General features: G+C 37.3%; 2 protein-coding genes and 1 long non-coding RNA gene across 4 annotated transcripts; all 3 read right to left on the reverse strand.

Moving 5' to 3' along the window:
* Positions 1-1,119: 1,119 nt before the first annotated feature.
* Positions 1,120-10,508, reverse strand: LOC124643822. Of its 2 annotated transcripts, none has more exons than XM_047182928.1 (10): positions 10,374-10,508; positions 9,852-9,974; positions 8,561-8,737; positions 8,352-8,426; positions 5,724-5,828; positions 4,633-4,779; positions 3,778-3,864; positions 2,337-2,564; positions 1,817-1,986; positions 1,120-1,365 (listed from the first exon to the last, which is right to left on the reverse strand). In XM_047182928.1, the coding sequence occupies exons 1-10, from the start codon at positions 10,441-10,443 to the stop codon at positions 1,216-1,218; spliced, it is 1,332 nt and encodes a 443-aa protein (XP_047038884.1). In that variant the 5' UTR covers positions 10,444-10,508; the 3' UTR covers positions 1,120-1,215. The 2 variants fall into 2 exon arrangements, with proteins under 2 accessions (XP_047038884.1, XP_047038885.1); XM_047182929.1 differs by having other exon boundaries at positions 9,937-9,974; positions 10,374-10,470.
* LOC124643826 lies at positions 6,415-7,466 on the reverse strand. Its single transcript, XR_006985984.1, has 3 exons — positions 7,275-7,466; positions 6,949-7,186; positions 6,415-6,873 (listed from the first exon to the last, which is right to left on the reverse strand). It is a non-coding gene; the product is annotated as an uncharacterized LOC124643826 (long non-coding RNA).
* A 4,844-nt stretch (positions 10,509-15,352) lies between the features above and the next one.
* On the reverse strand, positions 15,353-25,943 carry LOC124643825. The gene is made up of 9 exons (XM_047182932.1): positions 25,809-25,943; positions 23,947-24,075; positions 23,035-23,148; positions 21,864-22,010; positions 19,408-19,494; positions 18,087-18,290; positions 17,063-17,491; positions 16,240-16,394; positions 15,353-15,555 (listed from the first exon to the last, which is right to left on the reverse strand). The coding sequence occupies exons 1-9, from the start codon at positions 25,879-25,881 to the stop codon at positions 15,454-15,456; spliced, it is 1,440 nt and encodes a 479-aa protein (XP_047038888.1). The 5' UTR covers positions 25,882-25,943; the 3' UTR covers positions 15,353-15,453.
* Positions 25,944-27,225: the final 1,282 nt, after the last annotated feature.

Below are 27,225 nucleotides of genomic sequence, written 5' to 3' on the forward strand. Positions count from 1 at the left end.
TTGTTACTTTTAGAACGTTAGCTTTAGATGTTTTTATAATTCCCCACGTAGTTTTAGAACCACGTAGTTTTGTAATTTTTAAAATCATTTTTATTTTGTTCTTTAGATTTCAGTCTATAATGTAATGTTTTATGTAAGTAGCATAAGTTAAAATGTAATTCTGACAGTAATTAAAGGCTTTTTAAATTATTTATTTATTATTATATCTACATCATGCGTATAGTTATCAATGCAGGTTAAACTGGAACAAGCCTTATAAATAAATATTATTAAATAAGTATTTACACAAACAAACTGTCCATTAATTGTCCACTAGGCAATGATTTGCAAAGTCGTGGTGGCCTAGTGGGTAAAGAACCAACCTTTCGAGTATGAGGGTGTGGGTTTGATTCCAGGGTCAGGCAAGTACCAATGCAACTTTTCTAAGTTTGTATGTACTTTCTAAGTATACTTAGACACCAATGGCTGATAAAAAGGTGAAGGAAAACATCTTGAGGAAACCTGGACTATAAAGTCTGAAATCACCAACCCGCATTGAGCAAGCGTGGTGATTAATGCTCAATCCTTCTCCATGTGAGAGGAGGCCGCAGCCCAGCAGTGGGACGATGAAAAGGCTGTAACAGTAACAGTAACAGTAAGTAACAGGCAATGCTTTCTGCCAGATAAAGGTCAACAAAGTAAGATTTTTTTTAAATCCGTTGTTCGAAGCTTTTAGGGTGCAATCATCATCTTCCTGCCCTGTTCCCAAGTCATTTGGGGTCGGCGCAACATGTCTTTTTCTTCCATTCCTCTCTGTCAGACGTCATACTTGCATCCACTCCCTTCTGCTTCATATTCTCTTTCAGGCAATCAATCTATCTTTTCCTCGGTCTACCTCTGCCTCTCTATCCTTCCACATTCATACTTAGCACACTCTTTGTAGCATGCGTTTCACACCGTCACATCACCATCATTCACTTTTAGGGTGCAATAAAATAAAAAAAAATCCTCTTTATTATATAATTTCTACAAAAGTATAGATAAATTATAGTTACCGGCACGAATCTCGAGCCCTGGCCTACATCTGCGCAGAAGTGATTTATTAGCAAATAACCAATCCCGAGTGACGGCTATGATGCACTGCGGGCCAATCACCGCTTTAGCCCGCCCCCGCGCCTCACTTCATACCACAAAAGGGACCCAATAAATTACTTTAACTTAATTAACTATGCCTTACTAATTTAATTTTAATTGCTTAGGCACGTTTTCATAAGTATGTGGTGTTAATACTCCTATAATTTCTGCGTAGTTTGATTCAGCTTGATTGGTATGTGACTTGTTCCTGTAGTTTTCGTAAGCAGTGTTCACAGTTCCATCTGTTGTCGGCTGCAGCAAACGAGAAAATAAATAATATTAAAACATAAAACTAAAAATAAAAGTCGTGGTGGCCTAGTGGGCAAAGAACCAACCTCTCGAGTACCAATGCAACTTTTCTAAGTTTGTATGTACTTTCTTATATATCTTGGACACCAATGACTGTGTTTGGGATGGCACGTTAAACTGTAGGTCCCGGCTGTCATTGAACATCCTTGGCAGTCGTTACGGGTAGTCAGAAGCCAATAAGTCTGATACCAGTCTAACCAAGGGGTTTGGGTTGCCCGGTTAACTGGGTTGAGGGGGTCAGATGGGAAGTCGCTTCTTGTATAGCACTGGTACTCAGCTGAATCCAGTTAGACTGGAAGCCGACCCCAACATAGTTGGGAAAAAGGCTCGGAGGATGATGCAAACCAACAGTAACTTATTAATTAACTAACTAACTTGTATAGTAAGTACTTACAAATGTGGTGCATTCCACTGTTTCAACTAGGACCGGAGAAGTTTTTTTGCAATATTTTTTCTTGATCACCAAAAATACCGCTAAAAATAATATTGCCAACCCCAGCACAGACGCTGCATAAATTAAATCAATTCTTCTGATACATATCACTATACTTTCTGTATTATTTTCTGAAAAAAAAAAAACTTTATTATATAGACAGACATGTGTTGCTGGGGAGTTTGTTGCGCCACTTCTTCCGATGTGCCGATTTCGGCCACGGCGACTATTCTCATTTTAAGGAGATCAGCCAGCTGCGCAGGACATATTATAGTGCACGAGCATTTGCGCAGACACAGGTGCACTCCCTATTCCTTCATTCTCATATCGGTTAGACAGGAAGCCGACCCCAACACAGTTGGGAAAAAGGCTCTGAGGATACGTAATGTGCATTACGTACTAATTTATGAATCCAAACAAACTATCGGCCGACTAAAAGTTTGCAGTGTGCCCTCTAAAACATTAGTATAACTTTACTTACCAAGTTCTTCAGTATTATATAATAACAGTGTCTTATTCCGTACAAATCGAGTTACATATTTTTCAGTTGTCGTGGACGTGGGAGTTTCAGGTGTTTTTTCAGTTGTCGTGTAATACAAACAACATAAAATACTACCGTTATATTCTTCACCATATTTTTTATTAATGTTTGTTGTATTCAGTGTCGTTATCTTGTTTTCAGTTGTGTTAATAAGGCCTACGTATACATCTGAAAATCGTAAGGTGGGGTTATTTTTTACACATTTGAAGAGCTTATACAAGCTGTTGATTTGCATCCGTGCCATATTCAAGGACGTAACTATGCTAATGATTCTCGACCCAAATCAACAAAAAAATTGGTACGTAATTTTTTTTAATTTTTTTCAATCCTTCAATGTCATCTAGCCGTATTTTAAACTTGGCGTGTGTTACTGGCCTTAAAACCGTGCTGCGCCCTCAAACAAACGCAAACACAAAGCATACGCAGCGATCATTCATAATTTTCATTCATAAAATTGGGTTACTTCTGAAATACTACGACATTAAAATTACAAAAAAAGCAGTGCATATTAGCTAGTTCCCGTCTACTGGAGTATAGCACAAATGCAAATCAACACCTTGTATTATTAGTAAAATTTAAATAATGAGAAATACCAAGGAATAAAGGAAGCTTACTCGGTAGATAGGCTTTTAACACGAAAATATTTTAAAATCAATTTATTAGCACCTCTATAAACTCGAGACAAATCGAGGAAACAGCCAGTTGCATATATTATACAGGAATTAATTTTAGCAGTGCAAAAAAATACTGGTGGTCCAGAATCATTAACAGAACATATCTGCATCATCAGTTACGGAAAAGATGAGAAGTAGAAGATTGTCATGGTATGGGCATGTAATGAGGAGGGATGATACGAATGCAACAAAGTATGTGCTAAGTATGAATGCAGATGGATGGAGAGGAAAAGGAAGACCTAAGGAAAGATGGATGGATTGCCTGAAAGATGACATGAATAGGAAGGGAGTGAGTGTATGACGAGTGACAGGGGAAAATGGAAGAGGATGACATATTGCGCCGACCCCAAATAAAATTGGGAACAGGGCAGGAGGAAGAATCTGCATCATCAGTTTTTTTTTTGTCCGCCCTAAAATCAGCAAAATATGGATACCAACTATTCTTACGCACTTGGAGCAGCGCCCGCGTCAGTAAACCGGTTTCGCGTTGCCGCCGTGCCTACTATGACGACTGTGACCGTACAATCGGTTACAAAATAAACATCTTTCGCTATCAATAACTATTCTTTTTTGTACTAAAACACAACAAAATAAAAATATAGGTATCTATAAAACTTACTTAACTATAAGTTGACAAAGTTTGCGCACTGAATAAAATTCATTCCTGTACGTGAATAATTTCAATAAATTAACATAATGGTACTTACATTTGCTACGCTGTAAATATATTTCACAATCAAATTCAATATCTGTTGAGTCTGTAAATGTCAATTTGCTTATAGTTTTTTCTTCAGCTGAAAAAAAATATACTTAGAGTAGAGTAAAAACACCAAGATAGAATAGAATGGAATGGAATGCAACAGAATAGAATAGAATTGGACAATTGTTGTTTGTTTATATAAGGTGCTTTAATATTACCTGCCAGGACTTGAATGGGGTTAGTATTGCGTTTATAGATTACAATAGTAAAGATAAATAATTGATTATTTGTCATATTTTTTTTCATACAAAAAAAATACGTGTAAATTTGACTTAATTTATTAGTTTAAAACCATCCATTAGAGTTGCGCGTTGCCACTCGTGCAGAACAGATAGAAAGAGATAGCAGTTGTTTCATTGACGAAGCGACACTACGCGCGTAATTTGTTTATGCATAGTAGAGCTAATGTTGTTTAATGTCTCAAATTGAATTGAGTGTTCCGGGGAACGAAATTTCTTCACTGGCAGGTGATAATAAAGCACCTTATATATATTTTATGAGTAACACATGAAATGTCAGCATGATAGTTACTTAAATCCGCGAATACTGAAACTGAAGCTTTATAATAACCGCCCGCGGCTTCGCCCGTGTTGGTTACGGTTATATCGCGTTTCCAAGATAATTCTTCAAAAGTCCGGGATAAAAACTATCCTATATTCTTTCTCAAGATCAACTCTATCTCCATACCAAATTTTATTAAAATCTGTTCAGTGGTTTAGACGTAGTAGTGAAAGTGTAAAAGACAGACAGACAGACGAGAGAGTTACTTACGCATTTATAATATTAGTAGGGATATACTTACAGATGAAATTAGGATTCACAGTTATTTTACTAGAAGTAGAATGGATTGGCGATACTTTCACAAATGTGTTGTTATCGAAGGGTTCTACAGTAAATATAAATTTTGATATCGCCGCACTTATCTTTGGTGCAGTGCCTATATAACAACCTGTAATAGAATAGAAACCTGTAACTGAACCAAGGCCCGGCTAAGAGTACTGGAACATTACTCTTAGCCAGGCCTGCTGCGTTTTTAAACAGGGTAAAATTGAATCGCAATAGCAGTTTTAACCTTAGCGGATATTCTGTTGCTAATATAAGACCAATCGTATTCCAACGACATTTGATTGGTTGTCGATTGGTCTGCCATTTGGTCTATAGGGTAGTCTGCTCCACAATCTTATTATAATCGTAAATCATTTGCAGACAATATGATTCATTATTGAATCTCAGAAACGGATAAAAACGTTTATTTAAAAGAAAAAAATAGTGGAATGCTACATAAGTCGTGATTGGATCTCAGTCGGATGTGAATCGTATGTCGCTTGAGTAAAATAGCAGAATCGTGCCCCAGAGATAGCCTCACACAGTGCAGCACAGCGAGCGAGTTGAGCATTCGATGTTGATTTGTCACCCTAAAGCCGGCGTCCCCGAATGCTACTCAGTACCAGTCGTTGTTACAATTCCACGTTAGAGACCGTCAGGCAGATTTGAGAAAACTCTGACACTAGAGCTTGTTGGGTGATTAAACCTCCGGTCTCGTTGGTCTCGGTTTTGATTTCCGGGTTGGGCCGAAATCGCTTTGTGATCCGAAACTTTTTAAAATAATCCCCAAGTCCAAAAGTTGGTAATTGTTACACCCATGCCTCGGAGAGCACGTTAATGTTAACAGTCTTACGCCTGATCTCTCTCCGGTGGTGTCGGATTACCGTTCCATCGCGCTATGAGAGTGAAGAAACAGTGAGTGCACCTGTCTGCGCAAATGCTTTGGCACTGTAATATGTTCTGCAGCTGATCTCCTTATGCGAACTGTCGCCGTGGCCGACAATAAGCCAGGACGCCATATTTATTAAGCCTGCAGGTCAGTCGATAAGAAGAAGTTCATATGCTTACCACCATCATAGAACTGCTGCCACGTGAATGTAGCTTCGTTGTACTCCTGTTTGGTGCACACGACGAGTCGATCAACCGATGAACAATTGAAATAAGGTATTGTTCCTGAAAAAATATTAAATCGAAATATCAATAGTGAAGAATGTCCCAATTTTATTTGTACATATTTTCTCCTACTATCATTATCATCATAACATTTTCTTGTAAAGCACTGGTACTCAGTTGCATCTGGTTAGACTGGAAGCCGACCCCAACATAGTTGGGAAAAGGCTCGGAGGATGATGATATTTTCTCCTTCCATGCTCTGCTGTCCGCCGTCGTCTCACAATTAAAATTTTAGCCTTAGGATACAAACAAACAAAGACCGTCTTCGACATTATATTCGTACTAGTGGAAAACCCGGCTTCGCTCGGGTGAAATTTGACTCATAATACACGTCTATTGCAAAATGTAGGTAGAGATTTCTGTAGTCATCGGGTCTCAAGGAATATTAAAGGAATAAGCAAGGCATAGATTCGTATAGCTTCGTTCGTTATGTTTAATAAATATAATAAATAAAAACTGCAAAAGTTTTTACACAAATTATTTTCATTTCAAATTAACATTCAAAATAAACTAACACAAATTAACAAAACATATAATTTTTAAGGTTTACTCTGTGTAAACCTCTTTGTTTTAAGCACTCAGTCTTTTTCTTTACTTTGACAGGTAGATAAGTACTTACTAATTTTAAAAATAAAATATGAAATTGTGGTTCTTTATCCAAATTGGCTAAATCAAGAATAATATTAGGAAGTATGTAAATTGTAATTTTACAATGAGTACTTATCCGAGAATTTGGCAAAGGTACTTATAAAAAAATATTCTCTATTATACATCAGAGGTTGATTATCACAAAATTTCTCTATATATAACATTTTTCGGTAAATATTTATCACCTTTCAAGCCTTGTTCAGTGGTATTGATAATTTGAATTTTTACATCATCGAATCTTCGAACTCGAAATAATTGCCGAGGAAGTTTAAAATCAATTGCTTCATTCAAACATCTTTCCCATTCTTGATCGTCAAAAAGGAGCTTGAGCAGCTTCTCGAAATGAGTTGTAAATAATATTTTCATAAGTTCTAACATTCAACTCTTCGTTATCGACCTTAAAGGAGAAAATATATTAGATAAATATTCAAATAATAATAACTATTGTGAATGTATGTAGGTATATCCTCACATCTCTATCTGGTAATAAGTATTATTTTTCATTTTACAGCCACAGCACTCGCAATAATTGAAATTATCTGCAAAAATATATTATACACACTTTAAGAAGAAAACAAAACAAAATTCACTTAAAAACACAACCTGCCTACATACCTACTAAAATACTACACACCATCTTTACGAAGAGCCCTTCGCTCCATCCACTTTCCACAATTGTGACAATGTTTACCAAATGCACGGAGATTCGGCTGTTAACAAAATGATATAGGTATCATCAAACAAAAGACTAAACGAAGACAGAGACACGACCAACGAAACATTTTATGAAATACTTACGATTTTCGGCATGATGTGTGTAATCCAAACAAAGTAAATGACAATGACATTTGAACAACTAAATGACATTTGAACTAAAACTTCGACTTTGAGGTTATGGTTATTATTCTTCTTTCTATGGTTTTTATCGCAATCGGCCAATCTTATGCTACGTTCACACGCGCGCCGCGCAACCCAGCGGGCTGCCTGGCGGGCTGCGCGGCGTGCAGCCCGTCGCGGGCAGGCGGACATTCAAGCTGTTCACACGCGCGCCGTCGTGTCAGTCAGTGCAAGAATGGCGAGCAGCGAGGATCTCGGTGTTGTTGCTGTCATAGCCTTTGGCTTAACTTATTTTTATTGGAAAAATAATCAAAATGATGAACGACGTTAACCATTCCGCCATGTTGTTATCTTCGATCGTAGCGACTTTCTTAGAACGTTTAATCGTCACGAAAGCGCAGGAGAGACTGACTGCCCGCGCGCGTGTAAACAGTCGCCGGGCGCCCGCACATTCATCCTTTGAACTTTGCCAAAAAACCGACACTCGACCGATTCGCGGCGTTCACGGGTACGGGCGCGTTCACGGGCTCGGGCGTACCGTTTACACGCTCGTGAACGTGACTGTGCCCGTTGAATGTCGATTTGAACGCGCGCGTGTGAACGTACCATTAGGTTTAAAGAAAAAACACATAACAAAAAGTATATCATAAAAAAGTGTCAAAAACAATATTTTCGCGAAACGTCAACGACTGACGAAAAGTATTTTTTGATAAGATTCACTAAACGTTGGCGATGCGTATCTAAGCAACGTTTATTAACTACCCAAGATGGCGACTGTGGTTTGCTTGTCAGTGCAATTGAAATTTAACGAAATTCTCCATAATCCGAATTTTGCGGATATATGTTGTCGACTCAAAATTAATATTTTTTTATGTTTTGTTATTCATATAAGGTTTCGATCGAGTCTACCGTACCCTTTGACGAAATTATTAATATAGATGATTACAAGTAATATAAACCATATTATAATCCGAAACATTTCTCAAGCACAACTTACTAAATTCTATGAGTTATGTATTTCAGTAGCTAGTTACTTACTTGTACAAGAATTTTGAAAATCCACAACAATCGTACAATGTTTGTCATTTAAACAATAGTTAGTTTCGTTTTTGTCTGAAACGAAATTAACACAATTTTACATTATCCTTCTTAAATCTGTAAGAAAAGGCCTTCCAGGCTCCAGATTGCTTTGTGAAACTTTCTTAAACCTTGGTGTATCAGTCACTTGCTGTTATTTGAATACTTACTGGATGGCAAGTTATAATCATAGTTTTGTTGTCCGTAGGCTATGTCCACAGTGGCACATGAAGAGAAAGAGTGGAGCAATTGCAAATGCATAGAAATATGTGTGTTCTGCATCGCTATTCCATTAATTTTAATATGGCATTTATCCCAATTTGAGATTTCATGGTTGTATATTAGGCCTGAAAATAAAAGTCAGTTTTTTTGCTATGAATTTTCAAAAGAACACACGAAAGCTAGCGATTTACTTGTCATAAGAATTTGGCCCACATTTTATATCCTACTTATATTATAATTGTTATTCAATCACGCAAAAACGGCTGGAACGATTTGATTGAAATTTGGTATGTAGATAGGTGATACCCTGGATTAACACATAAGCTACTTTTTATCAACACACCACGCGGGCGAAGCCGCTGGCGGAAGCTAGTCATATATAAAACATTTTATACTCCATATTCAAAACCGGAATTTTCGATGTGGACCGAAAAGCAGCTCAATTAAAATGGAACTTTGCTGGGCATGTCATCCGAATGCATCCTGACAGATGGGCCAACATCGCCACCCAGTGGTCACCACAGGATGGTCATCGCAGGCAGGGTAGGCCCCGAAAGAGATAGCGGGACGACCTGGATGAATTCAACCTGATTGGTGGTAGGTCTCAAAAGATCGAGAGGTGTGGAGGCATTTTACAACGTCAATATAAAACAATGGCGGGATGATCATGTCAAGCGCTTTCTTGTAGGTCAAGCAACGTTTGGTAGGCATCACCAATTACTATACCTTATTCACGGAGCCATGAGCCAAAAGGTAAACAAAGAATGACACTTTTTCAAGATGGTGGGCATAACCCGACCGATGACAAGACGTCACATTTTTGTGTAAAATGTTCGCAGTGTCTGTGGTCTACAATTTAGTAGGGTTCTATGTTTGACAGTCAATTATTTTAGATTCTTTTTAAGTGAACGATTTAATACATATTTAATTAAATTTAAGAAAATAATTTACGGCATTTATTATATTTGATTTCAAATAAGTCTGAAACACGGAGGACAGAAGACTAGTCTTCTCCGTGGTCTGAAAGGATTGCGTAAGTTCTACAGACATCGTTATAAAATATCATTTCTAATGTAGTTAGTGTATTACTTCTGTAGTCGCACTTTGCGACTATTAGACTAATGAGGCATTTGCACTGTGTCCACAGTAGGCACACTGTTAGCAGTCTAATAGGTACTTCTAATATTGTGATCCTGTGAGCTCTAGTTTAGGCCATCAATATAGGTGGATTTAACTTACGTTTTTCATCAGTATAAACAGAGAAGTAATACACACTCCGCGGTATATTGATCATGATAATATCCATGCTCAAAACATCACTTACATTGTATTTGAAATGGTATGGAGTTTTTAGAATATAACCTGAAACAGAAATTGTGCCTCGTGAAGTTTTAAAGTGTCACTGGTAACAGAAAAGCTGCGTGGAAACCGGCTGTCGTGGTATGGGCAAGTGATGCGGAGAAATGAAAGTCACGTTGTGACGAAGCTAGAATGTGGGTGAATAGAAGGGTACGAAACCAGGGTGCCAAAGAAACTATGGATGAATGGATTGTGCGAAAGTCGATATGATTAGGAAGAATGTTACTTGTGAGATGACGGCACATAGAAGAGTATGGAAGAAGAAAACATGCTCCGGTGACCCCAAATAAAATTGGGATAAGATAGGAGGATGCTATAGAGGAGGAGATTTCTAGTTTATAAAAAAAACTTCATTGAGGGATAGAAAGAGCTAGTTAAAAAATAATATTTAAAAAAACTTACTAGAATTCGAAGCACAAACCAAAAATCCAGGAAAAAACAAGAAAAGAGAATAAACTTTTATAATACTCATCTCAACATTTAACTAAGTTAACAATATTACAATAGCTATGTAAGTAACTAAACTTCATGAAATTGATTTATTTAATGAGGACAATCACGCAGACATACATGATTAACGATTGGAACCAAAACTTGTTGATTTTCCTCATAATAAATGTTCTAATAATAATTTTATTAGTAAATGTTTTGAATTGAGTCACAGAGGATAATATAAATAGAGACATAATTATTCCATATTTTGAAACAATATCCTTGAAGCTTCGAAAGAGTCGTGGTGACCTAGTGGGTATAGAACCAGCCTCTCGAGTATGAGTGTGTGGGGTCGATTCCTAGTAAGCAAGTACCAATGCAACTTTTCTAAGCTTGTATGTACTTTCTAATGCCCATTTTCACCAAAAAATACCTAAATTTAGGGATCCCCCAAGAGCATTTAGGGAACGCTTTATACGAATTCCCTTTTCACCAAAGTTTAAGGGTTCCTTGTTACCTTTATTATTGGGGGAGCCTTTATTCTAAGTGACACGTAGTTAGAGAAACGTTAAGAGATTGTTGGTAAAAAGGGCATAAGTACATACAGGGTGGCCCATCAATAGGCGTCCAAAAGAAAAAATTAGAAGCTCTATGGGGTATCATGATAGTAGCTAACACCTGAAAAAAAGCAGTTTGGCTAAACATTCTAGAACTTAAATAAAATTTTATCTGAAGTTCAAAATTAGAAACCTGCTTAGAAACCCCTTATTATTTTTTTTAAGCCCTTAATATTTTTGGCTACTGATCTCCAACAGTAATTTTGAACTTCAGATAAAATTTTATGTAAGTTCTAGGATGTTTAACCTAACTGCTTTTTTCAGGTGTTAGCTATTATCATGATGATTAATTACAAAAAAAACATGTGTAAACGTTAGGAAAAAAAGGTAAAATAGAAAAAACAATGTTGAAATGAAAATTACAGAAAAAAATTAAAAACAATTCTAGCTCCTAAACTACAAAAAATCGCTGAACATACATGGGGGTGATTCGGATACCCCATAGCATAGAGCTTCTAAATTTTTCTTTTGGACGCCTATGGATGGGCCACCCTGTATATCTGAGATACATACTTGTGGACTGTGTTTAGGAGGGCACGTTAAACTTTGGGTCCCGTATGTCATTGAACATCTTTGGCAGTCTCAAAGATTGACGACCAGTCTTACAAACGGGTATTGGGTGGCCGGGTTGACAGACAGGCTGTCGCTCCTTATAAAACACCGGTACTCAGCTGGAAGCCGACCCCAACATAGTGAGGCAGAGGTTCGGAAGATAATGATTCTTGAACCTTGTTTGTAGTTGCCAAGCAACCAACCTCCCAAGTGTGCGTGTGTAGGTCAAGAAGAACAAAATGACTAGCAGAGATGTCATAATGACGCTAAATCACCCAAGAAATCTTATTTTGGACACCAATGGCTGATAAAAAGGTGAAGGAAAACATCTTGAGGAAAACTGGACTATATAGTCTGAAATCACCAACCTGCATTGAGAAAGCGTGGTGATTAATGCTCAATCCTTCTCCGTGTGAGAGGAGGCCACAGCCCAGCAGTGGGACGATAAAAAGGCTGTAACACCCAAGAAAGACGAGGAACGTTACTAGGCCCTCACTCACACGCCTTCATTAGACCGTCGTCCATTTTTTCGAAAATCAATCAACACCAATCTTTGACAGAGTGCGCAAGACATATTTTAGTGCACAAACATTTGCTTGGACACAGGTGCACTCACTATTTCTTTACTCTCATAGCGCGATGGCAAGGTATAGATTGGATGGGATGGGTGGGTTTCTTTATTGAGGTTCACATTAATAAATTATGATTTTATATAAATACTTTTAACTACAAACCGTTTAAAATATTTAATTTACTATTACTTACCTATATTGGAATTGACAGGAGTAATATGTTTTGACGTCATTAAGTTACAGGAGCAATATAGAAGTAATTAGCACTTCTTATAAATATTCTTATATAATACATGATAAGTAAAAGTAGACTTTTAAAGTAGATATAAGTCTCATATAGTTAATAAATGATGGTTTTAGAATAACAAAAACAGTTTCAGTATTCGCGGATATAAGTAACTATCACGCAGACATGTATTTGTTTGTTTCTGCGTGTCTCTTCCATTCTATTTACTTCTGTTGCATTCTATTCTGTTCAATTGCATTCCATTCAATTCTGTACTATCCTGTTTTTTGCTATGTTTTTACTCTACCTATTCTAAGTATTTTGCCTTGTGTTTTTTATTTTTGGCTGATTACAAAAATATTAGCAAACTGACGTTGACAGACTCAACAGATATTGAATTTGATTGTAAAATTTATTTAAAGTGCCGTGATGTCTTTCTATTATAACTATTCACATTTATTGCAACTAGCTGTTTTCTATATTGTAGGGAGCTACTGCCCGCATCGGGATAAAATATAGCCTATGTTACTGGCAGATAATATAGCTTTCTAATGGTGAAAGAATACACTGGTCAACAGTGGTTTTGGTGCCGAAAAGCTGTATTATTTTTTTAATTTAGGACCCTATAGTAATTACATAAATAGCAAAAATTTTGATTTTCTACGTGTAGTTTTCTAGATTTTTTTATTAAACAGAAAAAACCATAATTACACCAAAAACAACATATATTAAATTCTTATGTACACAAAAACTTCTTTTTACGCGATTTTCGTGAATGAGGAGTAGCAGGACAATCACGCTGCATCCCCCAGCAGTAGTCAGCCATCATATGCTGATCCCATCGGCCTTGGTACCTCTCTTCCATAGTTTTTAGGTCCTGATGAAACCGCTCCCCTTGTTCTTCGCTATAGGAACCAAGATTCTCTGGAAACTGGTCAAGGTGACTGTGGAGATAATGCACTTTGATGGACATGTTACATCCTAAGTTTTTGAAATTCTCCAGCATGTTGTTAACAATTTCAGAGTAGTTACTAGACTTGTGATTTCCCAGAAAATTTTTTGTAACTTCAACAAACGAATTCCACGCAAGTAGCTCCAAACTGGTCATTGAACTTGAGAAATTAGTATCATTTCTATCTATATTCTTATCTGTGGTCCATCAAAAATACCCGCTTTTATCTTTTCTATGCTTAGACTACGAAATTTTCTCGTTATATAAGAAAAACATTGCCCATTTTTATCTAACGCCTTCACAAATTGTTTCATTAGTCCTAGTTTAATGTGCAAGGGGGGCAATATAATTTTATCTCTTGGAACCAAAGATGGGTTTATTACATTCTGCTTTCCCACTTCCAACATCTCACGTACAGGCCAATCTCTATTTCTCCAGTGTTGCTGTTTAGCACGACTATCCCACAGACAATAAAAACATGGGTATTTGGTGTATCCACTTTGCTGTCCTAATAAGAAGTTAACCATTTTTAGATCTACACAAATGCTCCATTTGTGTTCATTATATTTGATTTTTCCTAGAACAAGTGCAATATTTTGATATTCTTCCTTTAATTTGGTTGAATGAGCAATGGGAACTGAACCAAATTGGTTGCCATTGTGTAAAAGAACACACTTAAGGCTTCGTTTAGAACTGTCTATGAAGAGACGCCATTCACTTGGTTGGTATTTTGAAAGACCCATTTTGAGAAGTAGGCCTTGCACATCCGAACAAAAAACAAGATCATTTTCCGAATTAAAAAATGGTAGCAAATCTTGCTCTCTTGTACGATAGAATGTCACTTTCGTACCTGACGCCAACAAGTTTTTTTCTTTTAATCTAGAAGCCAACAACTCTGCAGATTCTTTAGGTAGTTCGAGATCCCTTATTAAATCGTTTAATTCGACTTGGGTAAAAGGTTTTGGCTCTGAAGACGCTGTTTCTTCAATGTCACTATCGCTTGACGCGTTACTATCGGTTTCTTCACATGATGATTCATAGGTAAAACAAAACGTTGGAACAGGTACTTCCTCTGAATGTGGTAAAGGTCTTCTAGCCGATTGTAAGTCTGGATAAATCATTTTTTTAACGTTAACACCATGCAAATTGACACAGCAGAAGTAACAGTCATCGAAGTGATTTTTTGGTTCTCTCCATTGCATAGGCACCCCGAACCTCATACGGCTTCTTTTACCACTGACCCATTGTCTCAAGTGTTCATAGCACATTTTACAAACAATTTGCGGTATCCATGGCTTGTTTTTATCTTCAATTTGCGAGTTAAGGTACGAAAAATAGGCACTTTTTATAAAATCTGTAATAGGTTTCCTAAACTTTTTGACTGTATATTCCCCACAAATGTAACAAAACATATTTGGATCATTGACACAACTTCTACGCGATGAAGACATTGTATCAAAATCGATTTATTTATTGAAAGAGACAAATAAGACTTGAAACCGTGCTCACGAAAGTACTATTTACTGCAAAGTTAAAAAATAGAGGGTAGACAAAAAACTACACGTAGGAAAAGAAAAAAAATATATTTTTAGTGTTGTCAATGCATACCTAATACAAAACCGTAAATGAGATCTCGGCACCAAAAATTTTTTTTTCTTTTGTTGACCTGTGATATTTATAAAATCGGTCCAGAGTTTATCCATTACAACCAAACAAACAAACAAAGTTTTCCTCTTTATATAATAGTATAGATTGTATCCGGTGCTATTAGAGTACCCGCAAACTACAAACTTTTAATCTGCCGATAGTTTGTTTGGGTTCCTAAATCAGTATAACAAGAATGGTACTAAGCACATTACAAAGATCTGGTATTTAGCCAGTATCAGACTGACTGAGAACTTTGACTGTTTAGTCTGCAGTGTGCAGGTATACAAGTTATATAGATGTCAAAATATGTTCAGCAAAATTGGTAGTTTTTAAAATAGGAAATGAAAATTAAAAATGGGGTATGAAAAAAAAAACATTTTTGTATGTATTATACAAAAATGTTTAAATGTATATATTCATGTGTATTATTTTATTATTACAATAAAAATTCGGACAGTTAGTGCAAATAATAGGTTAGTTCTATTCACGAAATCTCTTCATACACCGGTTCCTGTTCCTGTCGTTGAGCCTCAATTTCTTTGTCACATTCTTTGCGAAACAGCATATTCAAATAAAATGGTTCCTTCTGAAAACACAAATAAACCTGTTTTTAATGTTTGTTTGTACTTTGTACACCCTCAAAGCTCCGAAACCCGGAACTACAGTACGTCGATTCTATAAAATTCAGACAACAACTCGCATTTCACGTCGCTATTCACTCTCCCTTCGCATTCGGTTTAAAACGACCTTCAAAATTATCTCCTAGTCTTTTAACCTCCGTGGTTATCTCATACATTATCTATCAAAATCTCGAGTTCAATTTAGTTCAACTCGCAAACACGCTCGCAAGAGTAGCGTTAGTGTAGATTCGAATTATCAACCGAGTTTTAGAATGCCAATCACGAAACTCACGGCGGATTCAGATTCGAAGTTTAGAGTGAAGTCTTATAGAATCACACTGCAGAATCCATTTGAAAAAATTTTGGAACGCTACTGTATCTTCGGTAACAAACAAGATGTTTCATCATATCATCGTCCCCTTGTCCTTATCCCAATAGTATTTGTGTTCGGCGCTGCATGTTATCTTCCTCCATACCCTTCTATCTGCCGTCATCTCACAAGTTACATTCTGCCTAACCATGTCAACTTAAACAAAATCGATCCATCGTTTTGGTCGTCCCCTTCCGCTATATCCATCCACATTCACCACCTTCCTCACAACATGATCCTCATATCACATCTCTGAAGATTGAGGGTTGAGAATACTTACTCGTTTCCTTGGTGCAGGTTTTGGTTCTGATGATGAGGGCGTCTTATTACAAAAACGTTTTCTTACTACAATTATTATTGCGACTGCAAGAATGAGCACTGCGGCAGTAACAGATGTATATAGCACTGCAGGATTTCTGGTAATGCGAGAATCGGCTGAAATCACAAGAACAACTCGATTTTATAAATGTACGGTCAAAGTAAAATATAAGAACTTCATGTTTAAATGAAGGTCTTTCAGAAATCAGAAAGTTTGTCAATCTTACGAGGATATCGGGTTCTGAGGTACCTGGGTTGAAGAACTTTGGGTTCTGGGTTTGGGTTGATGTAACTGGGTGAAAGAAGTCAGATAGGCAGTTGCTCAATTTAAAACACTGGTACTCAGTTGCATCTTATAAGACTAGAAGTTAAGTCCAGCATGGTGGGGAAAGGCTAGGCTTGATTTCAAAGGATGACTATAATGATTATAATGTCCTCGTAACCAATTGTCAGCCACATACGCATACACATAGTGCGCAAACGTTTTCGTAGATACAGGTGCACTCACTATTTTTTCGCTCTCGTAGCACGAAGGGACGGCAATCAGACACTACTGAGGAGAGGTTAGGCGCAGCAAAGACATTTTCATGCTTCCGATGCACGGCTGTATCAATCACCAGCTTCCAGGCTCCGGGCTGCTTTGTGAAAGTTTTTAAAACCCACAAAGTGATTTCAACCCGATTCGGGAATCGAACCCGTAACCTCGTCCACAGCAGTCCCAGTATGCGCCAACTAGACCAACGAGGCAGTTAAGACTATTATAAGAAGTAAGTAAACCAACATACCAATTGGAGTCACGTTTTTCGACAAAATAAAGTCATCTATTTCATCAAAATTAGTTTGTGTTGCCATAGAAGCTTTACTTGTTGGTTCAGCTCTTTCCGTTTTTGTGACTTTGTTACTGTTTTCAATTACATTAGGGGGCTGCACAGATTTATTTAAAACATTAGGTCCAAATATACTCTGCAATAATAGTTCTCTTGAAACCGCATCATTATCAGATTCCTTAACGGCGCAGTTTGCGTCTGAACATCTTTCTGAAAAATCGTGTAAACCTCTTTCTGTTTTTGCTATTTTATTACTGTTTTCAATTATTTTAAAGGGCTTATCAGATTTATTTGAATTATCAGGTCCAAATATCATTTCTAGCAGATCCTCTGAAACCGGATTATTATCAGATTTCTTAACTGCGCAGCTTTTGTCTGTACAGCTTTCTGAAAAATTATATATACCTAGATTATTTATTTTGGGAAAGGTACTTTAACAAAGCATTTAGTAAGACTAAAAGCTCTGCCTCATTGCCACTTGGCTACGTCACGTCACCAAATTGGAAGCGTGGCCACGAGCTACAGTTCTCTACGTGGCTTCTGGATACTCTGGCAGCTTGGCGACGATGCCACGGTTGCCACTATAATGTACACGGTACAGTGCACCTCGCTCGCTCAGTCGCCAGTGTGGTCATCAGTCAGCGTGCGATTTCTTCAGCGACCACGTAAACAATTGACTGTCGAGACGTCGGCCACGGCGACATATTGTGCTCAAGAATTTGCGCAGACAGAGGTGCACACACTATTCCCTCACTCTCATAACCCGTTGGGACGGCAATCCGACATGACCAGAGAGAGATCAGGCACAGGACCGATATTAACGAGCTTTCCAATGTATTATCATCAACTTCTAGACTACGGGCTGCTTTGTGAAAGTTTCTAAAACCTACAAGGCGAATTTTGGTTTGACCCGGGAATTGAACCCGAGACCTTGTGCACAGCGTCATTGACCACTAGACCAACGAGACAGTAGAGTGCTCACCATTTGTATTATGACTAAACACCAACAAAGTCTTATTCCTCACGTATCGAACCACTTGTTTCTCATTAAGCTCTTCATAAATTGTATAAAATAAACAACACAGCGTATTGCCGTTGTGTTCTTTACCAAGTTTTTTTATCATCCTTGTTGTATTCATTGTTTCAATCTTGTGTTTTTTTGTATTTATGAATCCTACATAAACATCTGTAAGTAAAAGGTAAAGGACAATGGGCGATTCCGGTCCAAATGTCCACCACGAACGAGACCTATATGGCTAGATAGCCCGTTAAATATAGAACATATTTTGTTATGAAAGTAAAAAAAAATATAATGCCAGAAAAAAGTTATAGCAAAATAAAATAAAACATTTTATAGATTTTTTCAATTTAATTTTTTCAATTACTTTTCCTGATGTTCGATTTTCGTACTTTCTGTAACTTCTGACAAAATAGAATTGTTCATTATTAGAGAGAAGACACCACCAGTTACTTCGAACTATCTTAGATCCAGGCACCGTTGAGTATATTCAAGCCCTTCTGGCACCTCAATTGGTTCGTGATTCGTACATCCATCGGGCAAATAAATATGGGTTTATATGCAAATGTGTCTTACTCATCTTAGTTTTAGATTAAGTGCGGAAATGAAAGTGGAATAAAATAAAAAATAATAATGACAACATACAAAAACTACCGAAAATTAAGAATACATTTTTGGCTATAACTTTTTTTTGGCATTGTTTTTTTTTTACTTTCTTAGTAAAAGTTACTCTAAATTAAGTGGACTATTTAATTATATAGGTCTCGTTCGTGGTGGACATTTGGACCAAACTTCATACATTCTTGCCCAATCTCCTTTCATCATCATCATCATTCCTCATTGCAATGTCACACTCTCATTTAGTTTCTTTCTTATCGAGTGAGCTGCAGGTTTAATCACCTAACAAGCCCTAGTGTCAGAGTGTTCTCAAACCCGTCTGACGGCCTCTGACGTGGAATTGTAACAACGACTGCTACTGAGTAGCATTCGGGGACGCTGGCGCGACATGGTTTCCAAGGCATGGTTGGTAACTAATTTTGTCATGTAGAATTATATTCTTTTTTGTTATCACGTCCCAGCTGTCTTGAACATGTTTAGCAGTCGTTACGGGTAAGGTAACCCTAAAAAGTGACTGGTTTGACGAGGTCAGATAGGCAGTCGCTTCATATGGCACACTGATACTCAGCTGCATCTGGTTACACTGGAAGCCGACCCTAACATAATTGTTAAAGGGTCGGAAGATAATGATGGTAATCAATTAGGTTAATTAGGTTTTCTTACTTACGTTTAGCGTTATTTGAATATTCTCCACAGTCAAATATGACGTCTTTCTTCTCTGTGAATGTTAATTTACTTATATTTTCATCACTTGCTAAAAGAAAAAAAAATTGTAAGTGTGTTACATCTTGTTAATTTTCAGAAATAAATAAAATAGATTATTTCGAGCCGGATGTTCCCCTCTGTAACGCCCTTGCTTGCCCCGTGAAAAAGAATACCCGGATAAAAGCTAAAGCCTTATAGCCTTTTTTTAACGACGTCAAAAATCATCAAATGCCCCCTCCCGCTGTGGGTTACCAGCGGTGAGGGAGTGTCAGACTCTTACTGACTAAAAGCCTTTGTGTTCCGTCGTAGGCCTTTTATGTGCCAGGGCCGCGGTAACTCGCGCGAACAATGCCGCAACCGAAAGCCTATGGCCTTCCTCAATAAATGGGAGAACAATGAAACAATTTTTAAAATCGGACCAGTAGCTCCTGAGTAAAAAAACAAACAAACTCTTTAGCTTTATAATATAGATAGCACCTAGGCTTCTCTTCATCCTTGTGCGGTAAGTTGTTCCCTCAGACCGCGAGTTGAAGCTAGAAGAAACATATCGGGTGTGTCGTTCACAATCACATTAAATGAAAAGCGTTAATATACTGGTTAATATATGTCGATTAGCACAAAGAAAAAATAGAAGTACGTAAAAATAAAAAAAAAGTAAATACAATAAAAATGTGCGAAAATTAGAACACCATATAAAATTCAGTCATTACAAACAACTGAAATTCTCCCTTGAAAACTGACAGCTGTCAACTGGTCAAAACATTCGATACTCCTAACTTTACCTCTGCTTTTATACACAAATGATGTTGTAAATTATAAAAACGAAAAATGACTAATTTGGTTAAACTACTGAATGGATAAGGTTATCTTTTTTACAATTCGCCATAGTATATGGGTGAATTTCAACAGGTCCAATAAAATCTTCATTTCCGTGGATTTTTTATTCTTCAACTTTAGAACAAGAAAAAATAGTGTTTATTAAAGTTTTAGATAAGATATGTATTCTTACTTAATATCTAGTAGATAGCTTAGAAAATTAACGAGATATACAAGATTAAAATTTTCATGCCACGGCGATGAAACATGCATGCACGGCAATGAAACATGCGTCCTTGGCAATGAAAGAACTTTTCACGTCGTTTTTTTTCAGACAATCTTTTTCTTTCCTTTCTCTCCTTTTCCGACCGTTCCGGTTTAGGCATCTAGAAAGAATCAATCCATTATTATGTTTATAATTAGACTGTAGTATATGTGAGTGAGTAAGTGAGTGTGAATGCATGTGTATGTGGAGGTGCGTATGTGTGTGTGTTTGTGTCAGTCCGTGTGCATGTGTGAGATGGTGTGTGTGTGCGTGTTTGAATGTCTATTGTGTGATGGAGTGTCAAATAACAGAGAGAGTGAAGTGGTGTGTGTGTAAGTTTATCATTTTGTGAGGTGAACGTGGAAATATCTTTTTGTAGTTGACTGTATAGTACAAATTGTTTTTTTTCTTAACCATGCCATGGCGATGAAAACATAAGTCACGGGAATGAAACATGTGGCCACGGCAATGAAACGACATTATTTTACAAGGCATGGCAATGAAAATTTGTTCATTGCCGTGTATTTTTTTTTCATTGCCATAGCAAATTTTGACCACGGAAACCACGGCAATGAGAGCGCGGCGATGAATATTAAGGCAAAAACATCAAAAAACTAAAAATCTGTTAATAATTCACAGTAATTAACACGTCACAAATAAACATAAGATAAATGGCATTGTACCGAATGATCAATTAAAAGGACAAACTTATTCAAACAGAAATTAGACCTATCCACGGCAATGAAGGAAAAAATGTCCAGTAATAAAAAAATTGAATACTTACATTTATGGCGCGAAAACGCAGGCACGTGCACACGTCATTCCACGTGGAACACTTGATGTCCACTAATATGCAACATTTAGCGCACAGCAGGAGGGACGCAAACCGTTAGAAAAAGCAATATTCTCAAATATGTTTAGGACATGGCGATGAATGGTAGTTCTGGGACAAACTATTTTTTATTTACCATTTGTTGTATTGTTTAAATATTTGAACAAATGTATTCCGTAACAATACTTTAACTATTCACAAATCAAATAAAATTAGGTTTTAATATAAATAACTAATACATTGTTATCAATAGGTCTAGTACACATTAAGGTGACGTGTGGACAAACACGGCAATGAAAGATTTTGAGGTTTTTTTTTTTTGGAGAACCAATTAATCCTATTATCAAAATATTTAGTGCTACACATAGATTACTATTTCACCTACCTAGAAAAAAATATAAGAATATTATAACAATGATTTTTAGTACCGATTTCATCGATGCCACGCAATTTTTGGTCCCGGGAAATTCACCCATATGCGATATGATTTAATGCGTATACTTACGTTTAACATAGGATTTGAAATCAATTTTGTTGGATTGAAGACGATCAGGCATTACTCTCAAAAAAGTATTATTGTCGAAACTTTCTAAATAAAACTGATATTTCACCATCTCAGCTTTTATCTTCAGTTCGGGTCCAACATTGGAATCTATAACACAAAAGAACCAAAGAATAAAGTTTTTGAATTACTAGGCTGCGTTCAAGCCAAACTGATTATCAGCCGCCGAATGTCAGCGCAGCGTCTATGCATATTAACTGTTAACTGTTACAGCCTTTTTATCGGCCCACTGCTGGGCTGTGGCCTCCTCTCACACGGAGAAGGATTGAGCATTAATCACCACGATTGCTCAATGCGGGTTGGCGATTTCAGACTTTATAGTCCAGGTTGCCTCAAGATGTTTTCCTTCACCTTTTTATCAGCCATTAGTGTCCAAGATATACATACTTAGAAGGTACATACAAACTTAGAAAAGTTGCATTGGCACTTGCCGGACCTGGAATCGAACCCACACCCTCATACTCGAGAGGTTGGTTCTTTACCCACTAGGCCACCACGACTGCGTATTACGCATTACGTATCGTCGCGGCGTCGGTTAGACATGAACGGAGAAGTGAATATGTATGGAAATACAACAAACTACGTAACGTTCGCTCACATTCAGCGGCTGACTGTCAGTTTGGTTTGAAAACAGTCTAAGGGAAGATAATCCGACTGAATATGCGTCGCGCAGTGCCAAAACAGACAAACAGGTAGGTATTCGATGTAACATTCAATCATTCACACCTAGCCGATGATGCGCTACTGCGTCATTTTCAGTCAAATATGAATCTTCCTTTACGGTATGTCCTATAGAAATTATAAAGAATCTATAGCAAAGAATTGATGGATCATAAGATAAAATAACACTTGGCGCGTGAGGGGTCACTAACCCACAGCGGGAGGGGTTTAATTAATTTTTGAATAATTCATTTATATAATGATTTTTGACGTCGTTAAAAAAAAACCCTCCCGCTGTGGGTTAGCAGCGGTTAGGGAGTCTCAGACTTACTGACTAAAAACCGTCGTGTTCCGTCGTAGGCCTTTTATGTACCAGGGCCGCGGTATCTCTTTCGAACAACCCGCAGCCCTGGACATATGAAGAGTCTGAAAGCTGTAATTTACAAATACTTACTGCAGTCGTAGAAATGTTGCCACGTAGTGTAAGCTGGTTTTCTATGGGAGTTATCGTAAGTACAAGTGTACAGAATATTGTTATATTTGTGACAATCAAAGCGAATTGGTTCCTCTGTAACAGAAATAAAACAAAAACATTATTTTTTTGTTCGAGCACACACTGGATATTAATATATACATACTTAGAAAAAGAAACACAACGTAAATACAGATATATATTTTCTACTAGCGACCCGCCCCGGCTTCGCACTGGATATCAGTATTTCCCCTCAATTTAATGGATGTTATTACATGTACATATAAACCTTCCGCTTTAATCACTCTATCGCGTGAACGTCTCATCGGGCTACGAGAGTGAAGGAATAGGGAGTACACCTGTGTCTGCGCAATTGCTCGTGCACTACCTATAACATGTCCTGCGCAGCTGGCTGATCTCCTTATACAACATGTAACGTAATTAACGCACACCCTCAAACACCCCAATTAGAATATTTTGTTATAATCATAATACATAGACTGAATTTTTAATTTAACATGTATATGCATTGTTATTTACTAAATTAGTTATACCAATTCTTAGAGAACTTTTTGGTCATACTACTACGCACGCAAATATCGCGCCGCGCGCCGCTCGACTCGACACAACATAACGAAACTACGGAAAAAGCCGACAATACACGAAGTCTTATTACTTCGAGTTACGGTCGATTTGAATTTGTTTTGACTGTACGGGGTTAATATGACAATAACTTCTGTAGTTTTAATTATTTTTGTGATAAAAAATTACCTGTATTAAAAATGACTTAAATCGATTCAGTAAACGATTCTGAACAAACTAATTTCAGGATGTGCGTTAATTAAGTTACATGTTGTATATACTGAGTAGAATTTTTCGACATTGTGTACTTACTTGAATTAGGATAATACACTGTATGTATTGTTTTGAGATGCATGTCTTTATCAATATTGTCTTCATCGTAATCATTATTAAATACGGGTTTGGTAGAATAGCGTGCTCCCACTCGTTTATTTACAAAAACTGAAATATAAGTGTGAAAAAAATTATAAGTTAAACGTGGTTAAACCACGACAGACTTTTATGCTAACAATCTTTTAACGTTTCTTTAACTAAGTGTCACTTAGAATAAGGATTCCCCCTATAATTACTTAAAGGTTATAAGGCACACTTAAACTTTGGTGAAAACGAAATTCGTATTAAGTGTTCTCTAAATGCTCTTAGGGATCCCTAAATTTAGATATTTGTTGGTGAAAATGGACATTAGTCACCTAAAATTGATCGGATAATTCATTTTACATACTGCAACTTTTTGCAGATAGTTTTTTGGGCTCATAAATCAGTGAGAAGATCAATAGTAGTATGCAAATTACAAACATTAACCGTCGTACCACAAAAACTTTTAAACGTCTGTTGAACACTTGTCTAAAAAATGTCAGAGTATGACGTTGAAATAAGGTGTATTATGCAGCCACACTTTTTTAGGCAAGTGTTGAACAGGTGTTTAACCTTTTGTAGTAAGGTATTTAGCCGGCATCAGACCGACTGAAAACCTTGATTGGAATCAAGATTTAATTTAATAAAATAAAATCAACTGTCGGCCAACTTTTTAGTCTACAATGAGCCGGACTTATAAGGGTCCGTACCGAAAGGGAAAAATGGGACCCTATTATAAGGGGCAACCTAGACGAACCTAGATTAAATTGCGCAATGCTACGTATTGTGAAAAATTTACCACATAATTATGTAGACTTAATATTGCGCAATGATTTGTAGCGAACGAAAATTGCAATTGCGCAGTTACATTGATCGACTTCGCTTTCCGTCTTTATGTTACAAGGCTGTATTTCCATCCAAATACTGAAAACTAGAATAAAATTGTCATTTAAATAAAACTACTTTTACGAACAGTCTAAACCATTTTTGCACATTTTAACACAAATTTTTCACTGATACCCTAAACCACCCTGCATCGGAGAGCACATTAATGTCGGTCCTGCTTGTGATCTCTCTCCGGTGGTGTCGGATTGTCATCCCATCGCGCTATGAGAGTGAAGGCATAGTGAGAGCACCTGTGTCTAAGCAAATGTGCGTGCACTATAAGTAATATGTCCTGTGCTATAATATTACAACACGGAGGTTCTCCATCGATCGTCTATGTCAGGTATAGTTTCCTGATGAAGGGACAATTGCACTGGTGCGGTCACCTTGTACGTATGGAGTCCTCCAGATTGCCTAAGACTGTTTTTTACTCTGAGCTCAGTACTGGAGGGCAATATTTGCGATACAGTTACGTAAAGCGCCACCTTAGATCAGTTGGCTTATCGCCAACTTCATGGGAACAACTAGCGACAGGATTTTGAACATCGGCGTCTTGAAGCCCTAGACGCCAAACGCCAGATCTAAAAATCCCGCCCTAAGCCCTCCTATAACTACACTTACAATGCGCAAGGACAACTCTACTGCGCTATTTGTGACCGCGTGTTCAAGGGAAAGTTTGGTTTCGCGAGTATGTACGAGCCCATGAACGAAACCAAACTGCCGATATATGCCACACCCTGGCAAACCGACGCCGTCGACGGAAATGTCTAGGAGGACATCATCATCATCATGTCCCGCGCAGCTGACTAAAAGCAGTTCAAAATTGAGAACAGTCGCCGTGGCCAACAAATGGCGTGAACGTTATTTTCATTTTACTTACTTAGTACATGTAAATTTTGCTGCAAACAAAAATAAATTTAAATAGTTCTACTTACAGGTTGCAGAGCATGTCTGAAACGCAGGAAAAATCAAAAGAACAGTGAAAAAATAAACTTCCAAAATATTCATTTTGATATATTAATTAACTGTGGTGCAAAAATTACAATATGCGTACATTTTGCCACGGTAAACACAAATGAGGATGCTTAGTATGATTGGGCAGAAATAAGTTATTTATTTTTGTAATTATTATCTTGAGTTTACGTCATACAATTAATTGTATTAGAATATTCCTAAGGGTTCTTTTATGCATTATCCTTACCTGTAAAGTGAAATACATTGTATAGCTATACCCAATAATTAAGGATAAATTTTATATAAATTACCTATGCATTTAAAAGAAGCATTTGGCACATCTTTGGCAGTCGTTATGGGTAGTCAGAAGCCAGTAAGTCTGACACCAGTCTAACCAAGGGGTATCGGGTTGCCCGGGTAACTGGGTTGAGGTCAGATAGGCAGTCGCTTCTTGTAAAGCACTGGTACTCAGCTGAATCTGGTTAGACTGGAAGCCGACCCCAACATGGTTGGGAAAAAGGCTCGAAGGATGATGATTAAGGAGAAGCATTTAAGCTAGGCTTGGTGCGGTCGGCCCATGGATGGGTGACCATCTTGTCATAACGAGTTCTTCCGTGTTTCGGATGGCATTATAAACTATGAGTCCCGGCTGTCATTTGAACATATTTGGCAGACGTGACGGGTAGACAGAAGCCGGTTAGACTGGAAGCCGACCCCAACATAGGTGGAAAAAGCCTCTGGTGGTAATGAATACTTATATTTATTTATTTCTCGTTTTCAAGGTTTTGAAGCGACAATAATAATAGATCTTGATTTCGAAAATTTCATAAAGTGAAGAAAGAATGACAGCGAAGTCTGAATCATATTCTTATCGAATGAGCCGCAGATTTCCGAAACACAGTCATTGGTGTCCAAATTATACTTAGAAAGTACATATAAACTTAGAAAAGTTGCATTGGTACTAGCCTGACCTGGAGTCGAACCCAGCCCTCATACTTGAGAGATTGGTTCTTTATCCACGAGGCCACGACTTTTTAAACGGTTTTATTTAGCTTACCCCGTTTGTTTTATTTATTCATTCTTGGGTCAAATTTAGTAATTCAAATTTCACCCTCTTCCTGTCAACCGATTAATCTGAAATTTTGTATACACCTTTAATTCCGATGACAATACAATATAGTAATATCAATAACATTGTAAATCCAATATGGCCGCCGGCACAAAATGGCGGATAACGTAGATTTTATCAATCCCATCAATATGGGTATCAAATGAAAGGGCTCAACAAGCAGAATACAATATACTATAAAAAATTGAAATCCAAGATGGCGGCCGCTACAAAATGGCGGATAACGTAGGTTTTATCAATCCCATCAATATGGGTATCAAATGAAAGTT

Source organism: Helicoverpa zea, chromosome 28 (assembly GCF_022581195.2).
Source record: "Helicoverpa zea isolate HzStark_Cry1AcR chromosome 28, ilHelZeax1.1, whole genome shotgun sequence".
NCBI lineage: Eukaryota > Metazoa > Arthropoda > Insecta > Lepidoptera > Noctuidae > Helicoverpa > Helicoverpa zea.